General features: G+C 42.5%; 1 protein-coding gene across 1 annotated transcript; it reads right to left on the reverse strand.

Moving 5' to 3' along the window:
• Window positions 1–1,303: 1,303 nt before the first annotated feature.
• Window positions 1,304–18,864, reverse strand: LOC149437854 (uncharacterized). The gene is made up of 4 exons (XM_089660518.1): window positions 18,500–18,864; window positions 15,804–15,927; window positions 11,888–11,961; window positions 1,304–2,756 (listed from the first exon to the last, which is right to left on the reverse strand). The coding sequence occupies exons 1-4, from the start codon at window positions 18,801–18,803 to the stop codon at window positions 2,224–2,226; spliced, it is 1,035 nt and encodes a 344-aa protein (XP_089516644.1). The 5' UTR covers window positions 18,804–18,864; the 3' UTR covers window positions 1,304–2,223.
• Between the last annotated feature and the right edge of the window lie 933 nt (window positions 18,865–19,797).

Here is a 19,797-nt window from a genome sequence, read left to right on the forward strand (position 1 = left end):
ATAAGAGCTGTAGAGATTACTGAGCTCAGAGGGCATGGAATATAATGTTGCTGTATCAGCTACAATAAAAGCAAAGATAAGGATGGGAGCAATGATCAAGCCCACAAGGTGACCAGGGGCAAAAGATAGGTGGCACAGAGAGGATAAGAGCCACTCCATTGGCTACTCCAATGGAAGACTGCATCTCCTTAGTCAGTTTGAAGTGAACCTGTACTTACCTCTTCCCTTATCCCCCATCTCTCTGATCCACCACTGGAGCCTCCCAACATTCTTGTGCAAGCTTCCCTAAAGTCAAAAGGCACATTAGGCTAGGTGTGCTCCTGGTCATTCCAATGGACAAAGCTCTGACTCGACAAATGGCTGTTCAGGCATTGAGGGGGAGTGCCCAATGCCAGATTAAGATCTTGGGGGCCCTAGGCACTTCAGGTTCCGGGGTCCCTCAACACAGAAATTATACTCACTTGCCTATCCTAAACATTCTAGTAAATACCACAACACAGTCATGTTAAAACAAACATCTCAAGTAGTAAAATAATATGAGAAGGTGAAATGTAAAACATCTGCCAGAGGCCCCTTTCTTTGCCTCTGAAGGCCTTTCTGTTCCTCATCCTGACACCCACACACACTTTGCTAATTTTTTTAACAATAAAACTAATTTTATAATTATTACATTCTTTATAAAGGTAGTCTGGGGCCCCCTCTTGTAGGGCGGCCTGGACATTTGTCCCTTTTGCCCCTTTATAAATCCAGCACTGGAAGTGCCATATATATTTGTTAATCACTGTTTTATGCACCATCTTGAGGGTGTGGCCAGTATAATGCCAAAAAACTAGTTGACTGAGTTTTTCTAATATTCTGTGGGCAATAAATATCAAATCTATGAAAAATTCACTGCTCAGTTTCTCCTTCACTTTCACATGTCTCTGCTGGCACCACTTTCCCATCTTTTGGGGCACAGATATCTCTTACAGTGTTGTCATGGGGCATCCTGCTTCTCTTCTGGTGTCAGTGGTGGGTAGACCTCACTTAACCCCTTACCCTCCACAGGATTTACCCCCCCCCCCCCCCCCCGACCAGGCCATTTTTGACATACAGCACTGCATTACTTTAACTGACAATTGCGCAGTCATGCAACGCTGCACCCAAATGAAATTTGCATCCTTTTATTTCCACAAATAGAGCTTTCTTTCGGTGGTATTTGATCACCTGTGCCTTTTTAATTTTTTGCACCATAAACAAAAAAACCCGACAATTTTGAAAAATAAAACAATATTTTTTACTTTTTGCTATTAAACATGTCCAATAAAAAAATTGCAAAAAAATCAAATTTCATCATAAATTTAGGCCAAAATGTATTCTGCTCCCTGTCTTTGTTAAAAAAAATCCCAATATGTGTAACTTAATCGGCTTACATGAAAGTTATATAGTCTACAAATGGCGGTATATGTACTGGAATTTTTTTTTCTATTTATACAGTAATGGCGGCGATCAGTGACTTATAGCGGGACTGCTGCATTCTGAGACTGGGGAAAACTGACTTGGTGTTACTGACATCACCAGTGACACCAGTACAGTGATCAGTGCTAATTAAAAGCACTGACACCGTACTAATGGCACTGGATAGGAAGGGGTTAACATTTGGGGTGATCAAAGGGTTAACTGTGTGTGTTACTAGGGAGACATGCTGTGTGGAGAGATACAAAGCAGCATGTCCTTGCTGACAGGAGAGAGATCTGCATTGTTTACATACAGATCTGTCCTCTGTTAGCTTTAGCAGCAATCACCAAGTGATCATTGGCCGGGACCCAGTGATTGACATCTGCTACAACCAATGGCACTATGCACACCTCCTACCCGGAACTGCTAAAATCACGTTTATATACATCATTTTGTGCAGAGCGGCCGTCCTGTAGCAGTACTTCTGTTATAGGGCGGTAGGCAAGTGGTTTAAATAACATATCAAAACAAAATGATTTTTTTCATTCTGCACGTCTGGTGCCAATAGCAGACTAGGGTAGAGTAGGAAAGGTAAAACACCCTCAAGAGCCATTTAAAAAGTGATTTGTGCCCATAAAACGATTTTAGAACCAACTTCCACATTGACTCAAATACAAATTCCAGCAAAGCACAATTCCCCCCCTTTACCCTCTTGATGTGGTCATTTTAGCTGCAGTCCATACTCCGTGGAGTTTTTAGTTACGATGAACATCGTCCTGAAAATATTTATTGTAATATGCAATTTTTCTTTTTAGTATTCTCAAGTTTCCTCTCTAACTCCTTCACATTTTCCTCAAATTTCAGAGCATCGCTCCTCCTCAGATGGTCAAAGTGCTCCTGCATCCTCCTCATCTCCTCTTCAAAGTACCTTCTGTCCTCTAGTCTTTGGTCTTCTGTTCTTAACTGAAGGCTTTCCATTCGCTGGGCCAGGCGGGCCTGTTTAGCTCGTGTCTTCTGAACCCACTTGCCCCAATGGCTCTTCATCTCTTGTTCGCAGATAAATTTTAGAACAAACTGTTTGCGGTCCTTAAATTCCTGCACCGGATCTCCCACTTGCTCCACCTTGAACTGAACCTCCTGAATGATTTCATGGAAAATCTTTAGCACGTCTTCGTGTCTCGCTCTGGTTTTGACGTGATCCTTAGGGGTATAATTTTCAAGGGTGGAAATCCTTTCCACACCCATGTCCTCAAATTTCATCTTGATTTCCGACATTCCCCCATGAGTCCTATGTGTCAGGACTACGAAAGGGAAAATTCCTGTGTAAACAAGCACAACATTCACCGTCACTGATGTTTCCACACCAACAGACACAAACAACCGTGTAAGCCATTATAGTGGACATGCGGTCAGGTATTACTGGAGCTTTGCAGCTTCTACATGTTGTGTCTTTATGACTGCTGTGGCTGATATTACCTTGTTTTCCATAAAGTGAATGAGGAGCTCTTTACTTCCTATCCATTGTCCATAGGACACATAGGAACTGTCCATTTTCTAAATGAACTGGCCTTCAGGATAGTCCTAATTGTACTAGAGGTGGACAGACCTTGGTGGATTCCAGGACTTTCTTTCAGCGGGAACGCAGGTGAACGCACTCCCGGCACCTCCAGCTCTGAATGTATGAAATGGCAAGGGGTGCTGGTGTGTGCTGGAGAGTCTATTGATGATGGGGGATCTATTGTTGCTGGGTCGGGTTGTGGGAATCTCTTGATGAGGGAGAGGTCTATTGTTGCTGAAGGGTCAATTGTTTCTGGGGGGTATCTACTGTTGGGGAAGGGGTAGATTCTGCTGGCTTCTGGGAGATCTATTGTTGCTAAAGGGGTTCTATTGTTGCTGGGGGGTATTTTATTGCAGGGGGTGATTTTGTTGCTGGCAGCAGGGGATCTATTTTACTGCTTTTTATGTTATCATTAGAAAATTCCATACAAATGACTTAACGCCACAAAATGATACTTGGCTCTGTATTCAGTATACTTAAAAGGGGCGGTGCTGGTACTGTAGGTAGGTAGGCATGGAACCAAAGGATGGTGCTTGTAGGTGGTTAAGAGGCGGAGACAAGGTGTGACTTGGAAGGAGGGAGTTCCTTCACCTATTCTCTGGTGGATTCCATACATCTTATATGAAGATCACATGATTTGGTAAGATATTGGAGGAATGCTGGTCAACATATTAAAGTGATACTAAAGGCTTACTTTTTTTTAATGACAAATGTGTCATACTTTCCTGCTCTGTTGTCAAGGGTTTTGCACAGAGCAGCCCTGATCCTCCTCTTCTTAGGTCCCCAGTCAATGCTCTAAGCTCCTCCCCTAAGTGCCCCCATAGCAAGTCACTTGCTATTAGGGAACTCATGCATGCTCACTCCCGAACCCCATACTCTGTGTGTCCATATGACACACAGAACGGGACTTGGACCTGCCCCCGCTCAATCCTTACTGGCTGTGATTGATAGTAGCAGCAGCCAATGGCTCCTACTGCTGTCTCTGGGCCAATGAGGAGGCAGGGAGCCGGGACAGCAGTCGCTCTCATGCACATAAGGAGGAGCTGCACACTGAAGATGTTTTATCCTTCATGCATAGAATAGGTAAAAAACCTTCAGGCTTTATGACTACTTGATTGCTGTTCTCTGGAACACATGATGTATGTACTCCATATACATAATTGCCTCTTGGGGTATCTAAAGGTTCAGGAAAATCAGGATAATCTGAGATTGGGGCTCTGTAGAACATATTTGTTTGCTAGAATATGAATTGTACCAAATGGATTTTGCCACGTCCACCAACAGTGGGGGGATGGATATCGGCAGTCAGCTTGCAGTTAATGTTTAAGCATAAGGAAGCTTTGACTACATTTCAAAAGATTTGGACAGAATGGCGTCAGTTTCCCTGTTTGAGGTTCCGTTCACACCTATAGGGTTTTTTTTAGTGATTTTTGCAGGAACGCACTACAGTCCATTTAACATGGTTTCCTATGGAACATAAATGGAACATGAATAATGGTACAGGTTCGGGAAGGCTGGAGTGATATGCTGTACGGGACATTTTCTCTTTATTTTTGGCCTTGAGGGACAGAATATAATAGAATGTGAAGGGTTAAGGTATGTAAAGTTGAGTTTGGTTTGATCTTTTTCTTTTTATTTTTGGGATGTGTTTTTTTTTTGTAGATTTCTGTCTGTGAAATTTGTGTTTGTTAGATAATAATAACTTTTTCAATATGACACATGTGGAGTAAGTATTCCTAACATCCCCCATGTGGTTCTATATGACCAATCAGTGACTGACCTTCACCTAAATATATGTCCCCTAATGAGGTGAGTGATGTTCCTTTAAGGGTACCATCACACCCGCCCCTGTGTGGTCCCACTGCGCTTTGCGCATATCTCAGATAATCCGTGGTTTGCACACAGGCTAGCTGCACCATCCCATAGACTTCTATGATGTCTCGTAGTTTTAGTGTGGTTTTACAAAGCGCACCAAAAATATAGCATTCCAGAGTGTTGGTGTACTTTCGGAATCTACACCAAAACTGCTGAACCTCATAGAAGTCTATGGGAAATACAGCTAACCGGCACGAAAACCATGGATTAGCAAACACACAGCAGGGCAGTGTGAAGCTTCCCTCGGGGTGGTGAAAGCATGCCTCACCAGCACACCATAGATCTTCAAGGGGACATCAAAATGTTTATTAATGTTATCACATCAATGAGTCTGTGCTGGGGCGGACTGACAATTCATGGGGCCCCCGGGCAATAGGGGATCATGGGGCCCCTCTGTCTTTGTTCAAATCAAAGCACACCCAAAAAAGCCTATAAAAAAGGTACTAGGTGCATTTCATGGGGCCTCCTACTGACCCTGGGCCCTCGGACAGTGCCAGAGTGCTCGAATGGTCAGTCTGCCCCTGTCTGTGCATCACATGCCTGGAAAAAAGCTGCGGCCTGAAAAATGTTGCACCTTTAGCACTGTGATGTGGTCACTCTAATAAACATTTGGACGTTGCCTTGATGATCCATGATGTGCTGGCCACATATGCTTTGATGTATCATGTCACCGGTCTCCAGCTGGGAGTTGTCAGAGCTGGGAGTTGTCAGAGCTGGGAGTTGTCAGAGCTGGGAGTTGTCAGAGCACCCGCTTACTTCTGGCCATTTTCCAGAAATATGTATGATGCGGATATTACACGTGGATGAATGGTGGCCACGCATATCAATGTGATCATACAATGTCCATTGTGACTTAAAGCAGCAGTAAACCGCAAAAAAATAAAACTATAAAATCTTCTCCCTGAAAGTGAAGAGCAAAATGTGCTGGTACAGTGTGCATGGCATCCCAGCACATTATGAAAGACTTACCTGAAAACAAAGCCCACCAGCACAGCGCTGTAATGACTCCAAGGGGCTTCCATCTTCACGGGCCTTTGACTGGCTGAGCCACGATTACGTCACTCCCATGCATATGCACGGGAGTCTTGGCAGCGGCACGGCTCTCCATTGACAGCACAGTGCGCATCACCGGCACTGCCAATGTAGATAGCTCCTAAACAGTGCATCCCACATGGAAGAAAAATATATTTGAAATATATTTTTAAAATATTCTTCCCAAATATATTGATATATATTTGAAACAATTTTGGCTGTATTCATTATATTTAAAAAAAAAAATATATATATATATATATATATATATATTGCAAGTTGAAATGCATTTTTTATATATTACAAACTTTTTAAATATATTCTTTAGATATTTTTTTTAACATATACAAAATTCATTTTAACATATATTTTTACATAGATTTGTAAATGCATTCCAAAAATGTATATTAAATGTATTTTTAAAGACATACAGTATATTTGAAAATGTATTTTTAAAAATATTTTTCATATATTTTGTAATAAAAATGCATTTCAACATTCAGTATATCTATACATATATATATATTTTTTTATAAATACATTTTGGAATTGTAGTATTCAAATATATGTCAATATATTTGGGAAGAATATTTTTAAGATATATTTAAAATATATTTTTCTTCCATGTGGGATGTTTAGGACATATTTACGTTACCTACAGGTATGCCCTAATGAAGGCTTGCTATTAGGTAAAACCTAAAAAAGAGACTTTACTATCACTTTAACTGATAAATTTGAATAAAGATCTCAAATCAAAGACCCTCCATCAAATTGATTTAATTTGCTCTCAATATTTGTCTGCGTGTTGGAGAACTGATTGTAATTCACATTGATTTAATTATTATTTCGAATAGAGTGCATGAAGGTGAAAAAAAAAAGCCTTGTGCCTTTACAGTCGCTTTCATATTTTTCCAAGCAAGAAAATCTAAACTGCTCAACTGAAAGAAGCCGAATCCTCCAACTTTAACACGGGTATTTCTCCTGTTAATCACTTCCACACCGCTCTATACTGCTACAGGGCGGCACGGGAGTGCAAAATCATATATATACATGATTTTGCAGTTCTGTATAGGGGGCACACGAGCGACGCGTGTACGCCCTACCCATGCCTGGGCTGTCAATCACTGGGACCCGGTGCTTTCTTTGCGTGGTTGTAAGGGACCACCCGGCGGTACCACTAGCACTCCACTAAATAGGCGTTCCCAGAGCATGGAGTCTAAGTCCCAGGGTGCTTGTTCACTAGGGCCCCTGATGGTGGGGATGGACTTGGAGCTCCCCGAGACCAGGTCGTGGCTACTGGGTAAACCCGTCAGTGGTAGTGGTATACGCCGAGGGCTCCCACGGGGAAGAGCCTGATATGAGGAGGTCAGAAGACCCCACTGGGAGGGATAGATGGCTGAGCAGGTGCAAAGTCAGACAAGCCGGGTCGGTAACAGGAAGGACGGTATGGTACAAGGCAGCGGGCAGAGAATAGTCGGGTCACACGCCAGGTCAGTAACAGCAGGTCAGATCCAATAGGGGACATTCAAGAGAGAGGTCAGGCAAAGCAAGGGTCTGGGCAGGAGAATACAACAAGGTCAGAGCACAATCCGGGTCAGCAACTTACAATTCACAGGTTCGCAGGTACAGGATACAGGGAAGACCAGAAGGCACTGAATGACAGCTCAGGGCCATTTAAATATCCCGCCCTGCGCTGCCATTGGTGCCCAGCGGGCGGCCGCGGCTTCTACTGCGCATGCGCGAACTCGAACACCGCGGCCGGCCCAGACCTAGTGCCCGAGTCCCTGCATAGGGCGGCGCACTGCGCCTGCGCCGGGACCATCGTGGCGGGGATCGAGGAGATCCCTGACAGTGGTATTTGATCACCTCTCCGGTTTTAATTTTTGGAGAAGGTACATTGATGACATTATGATGATCTGGGAAGGCCATTTAGATATAATTTTATAACATATTGAGAAGAGCCAATATGAGTTGGGATTCACCTATAATATAGATACAGAATCAGTTCATTTTTTGGATTTGAATATTTTTACATGTAAGAATAAGTTATAAACCAAAACATATTTTAAAGAAACTGATAGAAATGGATATATTCCAACTTGTTGCCATCACCCCCAATGGATTCAAGGTATACCTAAGGGCCAATTCACTAGGATCACGAGGAATTGCTCAAGACTTAGTGACTACTGTATATTGAGCAATCGTATGTTATTAAAGAAAGATTTATACTAAATGGTTATGACCCTGAAGAATTGGGGAAAATTAGATTTAAGCTTAGTCACAGGTATTTGGGGGAAGGAAAAATTAAGAAAAATCACGATCCAAAAATAAAGAGAAAAAGCTGGATTATGCATTTATTTCTATGTTTAGTTGCCATTATAAGGATATAGAGTCCATTTTTAAAAAATACTGTTCAATTGTAAAAAAGGATAAAATCTTGGGGTCTCTAATACCAGATAAATCATCATTTATTTATCGTAAAACCAAGAATCTTCGTAATTCATTAGTCAAAAGTGTGATTTCTCCTCCCAAAAAAATAAAAATGCAGATGTTTCATTTTAAAGGTTTTTATCCGTGTAAAAAGTGCAATATATGCAGAGTTACCGGTGCAAGTATGAGAGTAGTACCATCTCTATGCTGATGACACACAAATCTATCTTTCTACCCCTCACCTCACCCCTTCAGTCTCCTCTCACATTACTAACCTACTAATTGACATATCGGCATGGATGTCACTTCACTTCCTCAAACTCAATCTTTCCAAAACTGAGTTCTTAGTATTCCCCCAGCCCGTGCCCCCTCCCCTGACTTCTGACTTCTCCATCAAGATCAATAATACAACCATCAGTCCCTCCCCTCATGCCAGGGTACTATGTGTAATCCTTGACTCCCATCTGTCCTTTCAGCCCCAAATCCAATCGCTGTCCAACTCTTGTAGACTTCACCTCCACAACATCTCCAAGATACACTCGTTCCTAACCTCGGAAACCACTAAGCAACTTATTCACTCCCTTGTTATATCTCGCCTTGACTATTGTAACTCCCTCCTCATTGGCCGACCTCATCGCAGGCTATCCCCTCTTCAGTCTATCATGAATGCCGCTGCCAGACTCATCCACCTTACTAACTGTTCTGTATCTGCCATCCCTCTCTGTCATTCCCTCCACTGGCCTCCACTCAGTGTTCTCCACCCCTCTCTGTCAATCCCTCCACTGGCCTCCACTCAGTGTCCTCCACCCCCTTCTGCCAATCCCTCCACTGGCCTCCACTCAGTGTCCTCCACCCCTCTCTGTCAATCCCTCCACTGGCCTCCACTCCGTGTCCTCCACCCCTCTCTGCCAATCCCTCCACTGGCCTCCATTCAGTGTCCTCCACCCCTCTCTGCCAATCCCTCCACTGGCCTCCATTCAGTGTCCTCCACCCCTCTCTGCCAATCCCTCCACTGGCCTCCACTCAGTGTCCTCCACCCCTCTCTGCCAATCCCTCCACTGGCCTCCACTCAGTGTCCTCCACCCCTCTCTGCCAATCCCTCCACTGGCTTCCCATTGCCCAACGGATAAAATTCAAAACATTAACAATAACATATAAAGCCATTTATATTTCTGCCCCAAATTACATCACCGATCTTGTCTCTAAATATCACCCAAACCGTACTCTCTGCTCTTCGCAAGACCTCCTACTCTCTAGCTCCCTTGTCTCCTCCTCCCATGCTTGTCTCCAGGACCTCTCCAGAGCTTCCCCCATCCTCTGGAACTCTCTACCCTATTTTATCAGACTATCGCCTACTCTGCTCACTTTTAGGCGATCTCTGAAAACCCATCTCTTCAGGGAAGCCTATACTGCCCTCAGCTAATACTGGAATCTTCTACTCCTCCTACCAGTCCATCCCCCACAGTTATTACCTTTTCTACCACTAGCCCCTCCCTCCTAGATTGTAAGCTCCGAGGAGCAGGGCCCTCCTATCCCTCTTGTATTGAACTGTATTGTTGCTGTATTGTCTCCCTATAGATTGTAAAGTGCTGAGCAAATTGTTGGAGCTATATAAATAATATATATATAAATGTATAATAATAATAATACTTCCTGCACTACGGGAAAATCATATAATATTAAACAATTTATTACCTTTTCCACTACATGTGACATATTTGTTGGAGTGTCCATGCCGGCTTCCGTATGTGGGAAGAACCACAAGACCCCTTTACAAAAGATTAAGGGAGCATATGGCCAATATTAAAAAAGGAAAAAAAAAGGACCACTGCCTATATAGGCATTTTAGGGAGTATCATAATTGTGATCCTGGACTACTCAAATTTTGTGGTATAGATAAAATTGAGTCACATTGGAGAGGTGGCAATAAAATTCAAGTTATTTTAAAAAATGAAACCTTTTGGATTTTCCAATTAGAGACACTCAGACCAAAAGGTTTACATGTAGATATGGATTTAAATTGTTTAATTTCTAATATATAATCATAGTAGCACTGGTTTTAGGGTTAATAAAGAGATAGGAATGGCTGTTATTGGTTTTAGTCGTTTTTCAATAAAAATTATAAAATAAATAAAGAAATAGAAAATTAGAGCTAATAAAGATCTAGATTGTATTAGGATATATTTAATTTTATATTAATATTTAAATTTTTTTTTAAATATATTATATGTGATTATATTGGGACATAAATAACGTCTCATTTTATTAGTAATTTATTAGTAATTATTGTAATATTTTAATATTGGTAATCATTTGGTAGTTTATATATTTTGCCCTGGTAGTTTTAAGGCTTCTCGAAGTGGGATAATAATACACGTAAAAGATTGTAATCACCACGAGATGGCGGTATATAATTCTACAACGTATTTTTAGTAATTCGTTTTTAATAATATCGATTTTAGTATTATATAGGTTAGAGATGTCAATATTATGAAGAAGTTGTTGGTTATACTTGTTCCCTCTGTTATACCATTCAATAGAGCAGTACATACCTACTATAGTACATTGTATATTGCTCTGTGTATGTTAGTAAAGGTACACATAGTGAATATATATAGTATTGTGCACATACGGTCTAGCGATAGTATGAGCAGTGGTGTATTTAGGTTTTGTGCTGCCCTAGGCAACACAAAAATTGGACGCCTCCCCCCCCACAGAAAGAGCCTGACACCAACCAACACCCCCCCCCACACACACACCCAAGAGAGTCTTCCACTACCACCAGCCCACGCACCCTCCAATGAGAGAGAGAAAGACACTCACCTTCACAGCTCCAGACATCCCCTGGAATGAGAGTCAGGCTCTGCATACTCCATCAAGAAGCCCTCAGCCTCTCTTGGATCCCACCCGGTTCCCATGCCGCGTGTGTTCCTTTTTCTGTCTCCTCTTCCAAGGGCCAGTGCTGCCCCCCTAAAAAATGCCGCCCTAGGCAAATGCCTTGTTTGCCTTTGGTACATACACCCGTGAGTATGAGGCATTAGGTATGAATATTGGAATATTTGGAATTGATATAACATCGTGGCAAATGTGGGATGGTCATTCTCCCTTAACTATAATGGTGAAGAAGGACTCATTGACAATTAGGCAGACGGAGATAAAATGCGTCCGCCATTCCAACGGACACACCCCTTATGAGGAAGTCAGGAAATGACAAAACGTGTCAAGGGAGCGCTGGATGGAGCATTAAGCAAATGGCAACATTTCAGTTTTCAGATGACAATGTATCTCATGTGTCCCACACTCTGTATAGGAAGTATGGGTAGGAAAACGTACCCGTGTTGGCAACTGTCAGCATTGCACTTCACCAAAACATCGGAATGCATTGATGAAGACATGATGGTCAATCAGATGTAAAGATTATTCTCCTGAAATTGCCATCAGATAAAAAGGTAAATCTGCATGTTGGATATTTTCACACAGATCTCCCTAATCAGCCACAGAATGATCCACAACATCAAATAATTCCTCCTATGGGTCGGGAATGTACATGTGTACCTGTCAGCCTCTTGGCTGTGTCCAGTAATTGCTTTAAATCTTCATAATCCTCTTCCTGGATCCCTCTCTTTATGCTGAATACAAAGAAAGACAACAATTTACAGAAGAAATATTTAAAGTGTTACTAAACCCACAACAGTACAATCAGTCTGTAGATGCAGTAAAGCATGCTTGTTATACTCACTGTGGAACCTAAGGGGTTAATTCTGTGCATTGTGTAAAAAGTCTGTTTGATCCTGTCTTCTCTGCCCCTCCTCTTGTTCAAATGTCCACATCCTATCTCCTGATAAGACAGACTGAACCCGTAGCCACATGCACATGCTCAGTATGGTGTGTATTGCTAGAGAGTTTTTTTTTCTTGCATGTGATCAGCACAGAGCCAATCAGCACTTTCCAGACAGAGGATCAGAGGTTTTGCATCCTCCTACAGCAGAAAGAAAACTCCTACAAGCTTTAACCAGTGCTCTGCTAAAGTCACAAGACTGCTATATACTGCTGATGAGAAAAGGTATTTAGCAGTTTATGTTTACTAAAATAATTGCACTTCCATGTTCTGTGTACTGTGGTAGAGCAGATATAGTGAATGCAGGGTCCTGGGAGAGAAGATATAGTGAATGCGGGGTCCGGGGAGAGCGGATATAGTGAATGCGGGGTCCGGGGAGAGCGGATATAGTGAATGCGGGGTCCGGGGAGAGCGGATATAGTGAATGCGGGGTCCGGGGAGATCGGATATAGTGAATGCGGGGTCCGGGGAGAGCGTATATAGTGAATGCGGGGTCCGGGAACAGCGGATATAGTGAATGCAGGGTCCGGGGAGAGCGGATATAGTGAATGCGGGGTCCGGGGAAAGCGGATATAGTGAATGCGGGGTCCGGGGAGAGCGGATATAGTGAATGCAGGGTCCGGGGAGAGCTGATATAGTGAGTGCGGGGTCCGGGGAGAGCGGATATAGTGAATGCGGGGTCCGGGGAGAGCGGATATAGTGAATGCGGGGTCCGGGGAGAGCAGATATAGTGAATGCGGGGTCCGGGGAGAGCGGATATAGTGAATGCGGGGTCTGGGGAGAGCAGATATAGTGAATGCGGGGTCCAGGGAGGGCGGATATAGTGAATGCGGGGTCCGGGGAGAGCGGTTATAGTGAATGCAGGTCCGGGGAGAGCGGATGTAGTGAATGTGGGGTCCGGGGAGAGTGGATATAGCAAATGCGGGGTCCGGGCAGAGTGGATATAGTGAATGCGGGGTCCGGGGAGAGCGGATATAGTGAATGCAGGGTCCGGGGAGAGAGGATATAGTGAATTCGGGGTCTGGGGAGAGCGGATATATTGAATGCGGGGTCTGGGGAGAGAGGATATAGTGAATGCGGGGTCCGGGGAGAGCGGATATAGTGAATGCAGGGTCCGGGGAGAGTGGATCTAGTGAATGCAGGGTCCGAGGAGAGCGGATATAGTGAATGCGGGGTCCGGGGAGAGCGGATATAGTGAATGCAGGATCCAGGGAGAGCGGATATAGTGAATGCGGGGTCCGGAGAGAGCGGATATAGTGAATGAGGGGGTCCGGGGAGTGCAGATATAGTGAATGCGGGGTCCGGGGAGAGGAGATATAGTGAATGCGGGGTTCGGAGAGAGCGGATATAGTGAATGCGGGGTCCGGGGAGAGCGGATATAGTGAATGCGGGGTCCAGGGAGACCGGATATAGTGAATGCGGGGTCCGGGGAGAGCGGATATAGTGAATGCTGGGTCCGTGGAGAGCGGATATAGTTAATGCGGGGTCCGGGGAGAGTGGATATAGTGAATGCAGGGTGAAGGGAAGGATTAGACCTTCTGTAATTTCTGTATTGTTGTTTGTGTGCTCATTGGGAAGATTCATCTCATTATTTGTACTGGTTACCAGAGTCACTGAGATGGAAAGTGGGGGAAATTCCAGAGTTATCTTCAGAACAAGAGGTGAGGGGAATTCTAGAGTTGTCCGCAGAGTGAGGGAAATTCTTCTAATAGGTCCACCTGTTCGGGAGACACTTATCTAAGAAGGGAGTTTCCCTCACTTTCCTGGGTCAAGAAGTGAAGGGGAATTCCCCCAATCATATGAACTGGCAGGCCAAATAATTTATCAAGATGGATTTTAAAAAGGCAAAATCTAGAGAGCCAACCTAAGAAGAACAGCTATTCAGGTAACCCCTGATGAATATTGGTGGGAAGTTTCGGATTGGTTTGGTACATTAGATCCCCAGTACGGCATTACAGTTTTGGGACGCATTGAACAATATCAGAACAGATGATGATCACTCCACGTTGTACGAGGTGTCATGCCAGATGTCCACACTGGACAACTCTCCTATCCTTGAAAAATTGCTGAAAGTGTTTGTAATTGTCAAAGAAATCTCATCACTGGATTATCAAGGACCAGGCAATGTCATCGTATAGATCCCATTGGTTGTGCACAATGGTAGGCCCTTACATACTTGCCAATGTTATGGTCCCAACTAACAATCCCGGTTTTGTGCACTCATTTTCCCAATGGCCACACCCACATCATGCCCACTTTATGGGTTGGTCCCACCCAGACTCTGCCTTTAAATATGCAGGGATGGAGCATTCATCACACTCACTTAACTGACTGGTCTTTCCCAGAAACCCACCTCCAAATATACAGAGACCACCCACTTGTGGCCTTGATCCCCATAATTAATGCTTTTTGTAATTACCATGCAAGTACGATAACCCAAATAATTCTGATGTTGTTACATGATCTGGGACGCAGCATAATTGGGACAGGGGACCAAGATGTGGTCCTGTCCCAGCAAATCCAGAACGGTGGCCATCTATGTAAAAGTGATTAAAAAGTGATAAACAGGATTTTCTTAAATAAAAAATGTTTATGGTGCACAGAGCAAGTTAAATGTCATTAAGTTAGGGGTTACGCCTTCCTTAATGCACAGAGGGATTGAAATGAAACATTGTACAAAAATTCCCACATGGAAGAAAAATATATTTGAAATATATTTTAAAAATATGCTTCCCAAATATATTGACAAATATTTGAAATACTACAATTTTGGCCGTATTCAATATATTTCAAAATACATTTCAATATATATATACAGTATATACTGCGTGTTAAAATGCGTTTTTATATATTACAAAATACATGAAAAATATTTTTTAAAATATATATTTTTAAATGTATTCTTTAGATTTTTTTTTTTACAAATAAAAAAGTCATTTTAACATATATTATTCCATATATTTTTAAAAGCATTCCAAAAATGTAGATTACATTTGTTTTTAAAGACGTCCAGTATATTTGAAAATGTATTTTTAAAAATACTTTTCATATATTTTGGAATAAAAACGTATTTCAACATACTGTATATATATATATATATATATATATATATATATATATATATATATATTTATTGACATATATTTGAAATGCCACAATTTTACCCATATTCAATATATTTCAAAATATATTTCAATAAATATATATATATATATATATATACAGTATGTTGAAATACGTTTTTATTCCAAAATATATGAAAAATATTTTTAAAAATACATTTTCAAATATACTGGACGTCTTTAAAAACAAATGTAATCTACATTTTTGGAATGCTTTTAAAAATATATGGAATAATATATGTTAAAATGACTTTTTTATTTGTAAAAAAAAAATCTAAAGAATACATGTAAAAATATATATTTTAAAAAATATTTTTCATGTATTTTGTAATATATAAAAACGCATTTTAACACGCACTATATACTGTATATATATATTGAAATGTATTTTGAAATATATTGAATACGGCCAAAATTGTAGTATTTCAAATATTTGTCAATATATTTGGGAAGCATATTTTTTAAAATATATTTCAAATATATTTTACTTCCACGTGGGTTGTATCTTTACCTGTAGAGGAACATGGGAAAGATGAAGTCAGATTTCTGGATTTCTGTTTCTGCATCCACAATTCTATCTATAAGCCGGAAACCTCTGCTCCATTCTACTTCCCGATTCAAGGGCAGCAAATTGGCTAGAAAACAGAAAGAGATTGTGAGATTGAAAACAGAAAATGGCGAGGTTTCTCTGAAATAAATTCATAAAGAGTTCAGAAATCATAGTATTATCAAATTAGAGTCCAGTAAAAAAATCCAGACTCACACTCAGATAGTCCACCGTGAAAACAATCTCTTCACGCCAAATTTGCACCAGCCACCTTAAATAAAGCAACTTACCAAACATGTAGACTCCACATCTCAAGAGGTCTAACAGAGCTTTAGAATGATGGCGCCTGCCTTGATGGATGAATGGATGGATGGATGGATGAATGGATGGATGGCTCCAGCTCCCTCTCCCACAGTTGGATGTGCCTCAAGCCTGTCACACTTCAGAACGGCATACCCCACACAGCCACTGGATCACCTCACATAAACTTGCCTCAGCAAAATGAACACATAGTCAGATAGAAGCAAGGAGATCCCATAATGAAGGACAGTTAAAGACTCTGTTGGCCATGGAAGGTGTCCTGTTGGACAAAACGTACGTAGGGCAGAGCCCAGCGGTCATGTCAGCAAATCCTTCCGAGAACTGGTATTGATATTGTTTTGCTTGTGAATACCTATCAATTTTATTAATAAATTGGCTTTAAACTTACATCATACATTTTTAAATATTTATTCTTGCACTTACACTCACCGGCCACTTTATTAGGTCCACCTGTTCAATTGCTTGGTAATACAAATTGCTAATCAGCCAATCACATGGCAGCAACTCAATGCGTTTAGGCATCTAGACGTGGTGAAGACGACTTGCTGAAGTTAAAACTGAGCATCAGAATGGGGAGGAAAGGGGATTTAAATGACCATGTGGCATGGTTGTTGGTGCCAGATGGGCTGGTCTGAATGTACTGCTGATTTACTGGGATTTTCATGCACAACCATCTCTAGGGTTTACAGAGAATGGTCTGAAAAAGATAAAATATCCAGTGAATGGCAGTTGTGTGGAGGAAAATGCCTTATTGGTATCAGAGGAGAACTGCCAGACTGGTTGCTACAACATTCAGATGGTAGGGTCAGAATTTGGTGTAAACAACATGAAAGCATGGATCCATTATGCCTTTTATCAATGGTTCAGGCTGGTGGTGGTGGTGTCATGGTGTGAGGGATCCATCCTGCCTTATATCAATGGTTCAGGCTGGTGGTGGTGGTGTCATGGTGTGGGGGATCCATTCTGCCTTGTATCAATGGTTCAGGCTGGTGGTGGTGTCATGGTGGGGGGATCCATCCTGCCTTGTATTAGTGGTCCAGGCTGGTGGTGGTGGTGACATGGTGTGGTGGATCCATCATGCCTTGTATCAATGGTTCTGGCTAGTGGTGTTGGTGTCATGGTGTGGGGGATCCATCCTACCTTGTATCAATGGTTCTGGCTGGTGGTGGTGGTATCATGGTGTGGGGGATCCATCATGCCTTGTATCAATGGTTCTGGCTGGTGGTGGTGGTGGTGTCATGGTGTGGGGTATCCATCCTGCCTTGTATCAATGGTTCAGGCTGGAGGTGGTGGTGTCATGGTGGTGGGGGATCCATCCTGCCTTGTATCAATGGTTCAGGCTGGTGGTGGTGGTGTCATGGTGTGGGGATCCATCCTGCCTTGTATCAATGGTTCAGGCTGGTGGTGGTGGTGTCATGGTGTGAGGGATCCATCCTGCCTTGTATCAATGGTTCAGGCTGGTGGTGGTGGTGTCATGGTGTGAGGGTTCCATCCTCCCTTGTATCAGTTGTTCAGGATGGTGGTGGTGGTGTCATGGTGTGAGGGATCCATCCTGCCTTGTATCAGTGGTTCAGGCTGGTGGTAGTGTCATGGTGTGGGGGATCCATCCTGCCTTGTATCAGTGATTCATGCTGGTGGTGGTGGTGTCATGGTGGGGAGGGGGGGGGATTTTCATGGCACTAGCAAGGAGGACCTAATAAAGTGGCCAGTGAATATATATATGCACAGATCTGTTTCTCTCTAGAGCAGGTTACCTTTATATTTTAGATTTCTCTTACATTGTTTGTGTCTCCACAACTCTCACAATAGTGAGATTTCCATGCAGTCATTTTTTCTGCCATTCACGGAATGGGGCAATTTTCCTGTAGCAGTTTGTGTCTCTGCCCTTCCATCTGCACCATAAAAAGTATCCCTCTCATAGTTAGAAATCCCTCCTATCCCCATATGTTTTTCTGTATCCTACACTGGGTGCAGCGAACCAACCTAAAATAAAATGTCTAATTATTTCATTCTCTCTCTTTATTTTTCTTACCCCAGAAGCTCTTCCTGCAAAGATGAAAATCTTACATAAAATTAGCCAATGAAGTTTGAATCAGAAAATCTGAATGTGAACTGAAGGCATAAAAATACAGAAGAACAAGCGCATCATTTCAGTCACACATTTTCTTTCTCTCGATCCTTCAACTTTGGACCTTATACAGTCACAGAAATTATTTTTTCTTCGTGGTTCATATCATTTTCCCAGTAATTCAGGTGGTTCTGGGGTATCACAAAGTTATAATTGGTATTGTAGATTGTAGACTCACTACCTCCTCATTAGCAGAATGTATGTCACTCACCGAGCTGAGCGTAGATCTGTTCAGTCTCGTAGCTGTTCATAGCACCACATCCCCGATTATCCACTACATAAATGTCTTCTGTGAGCCGGTAAGTGCTCTGTCCTGAGTCAAAGCTGTCTGCCCCGTCATGATTCACATAGTCCCCACCATCCAGGACGTACTTACAGGTGTTGATGAAGGATGACTTTCCATGGCCAGAAAAGCCAAAAAGCTGAATGAGGATTCTTTTATAACCATGCTTGACCTTCTCAGAGTCTGCTAATCGAAAGTTCCTAATGATCTCTGTCTGCGTTTGGATATCCATGGCTCCTCATGGTTAAGTCCTCCACTCTTAGGAAAGTTCCCTAAACTATGAGCTGCTTTAGTTAGTGTCTTTGTTTCTGTTTTTTCTGAACTGTTGGACTTCTTTATTACCATTATTAACACTTACTGTATCTTGGAATGTTTTTGCTCTTTGACCCTTGTTAGACTCAAGAGGAGCTTATCAGTTTTCTGTCTTATTTCCTTGTGTAATCCTAAAGCAACCACTTCTGGCTTTGTTCAGTAAATTGTTGTAAATGGTTTGAACGATAAGCAGTACAGCGCAGGGACGGACTGACCATTGGGGAACTCGGGCACTGCCCGAGGGCCCGGGGTCAGTAGGGGGCGCCATGAGATGTCCCTGGTATCTTTCATAGGCTTTTTTGGGTGTGATTTGAGTGTGGCAAGGACACAGGGGCCCCATGATCCCCTACTGCCCCGGGGCCCCATGAGTTGTCAGTCCGCCCCTGGTACAGCGTATGAACTAATTCCATAAAAAAACAAAAATAAATTAATTTTCATATATGTAGCCCCAGATTGCAGAGCTGCCAAGAGAAGACTTTGGGGGAGATTTACTAAACCTCGAGCAGTTAGAATCTGGTGCAGCTGTTCATGGTAGTCAATCAGCTTCTAACCTCCGCTGTTGGTTTCTATGCAGAGCTGCACCAGATTTTGCACTCTCCAGTTTTAGTAACTCCTCCCCCTCTGTGTCTGATCAGTGACAAAGACTATTCACCTTCCACAGGTACAGCTGTGGGAAGAGATTGTTGTTGTGTAGCTGAGCAGCCAATGTTAAGCCTGCCAAGAGAAAAGTGCAACAAGCTGATTGTGGGAGGTGTAGTTCTGACAAACTGAGTTGCTTAGTTGGCTGGAAGTGTAAGCCGTGTACCGGGGTGGGCTCCCCAGGATACAGTGAAGTCACGAACGAGGAAAGCAACCCCAACACCAGCTTTTGCCACAACAGAATTTTACTTAGATGTGGCAAATAAACAAAACCA

Source organism: Staurois parvus, unplaced genomic scaffold (genome assembly GCF_062004578.1).
Source record: "Staurois parvus isolate SC_StPar_1 unplaced genomic scaffold, SC_StPar_1.0 ptg001252l, whole genome shotgun sequence".
In the NCBI taxonomy this organism is placed as follows: Eukaryota; Metazoa; Chordata; class Amphibia; order Anura; family Ranidae; genus Staurois; species Staurois parvus.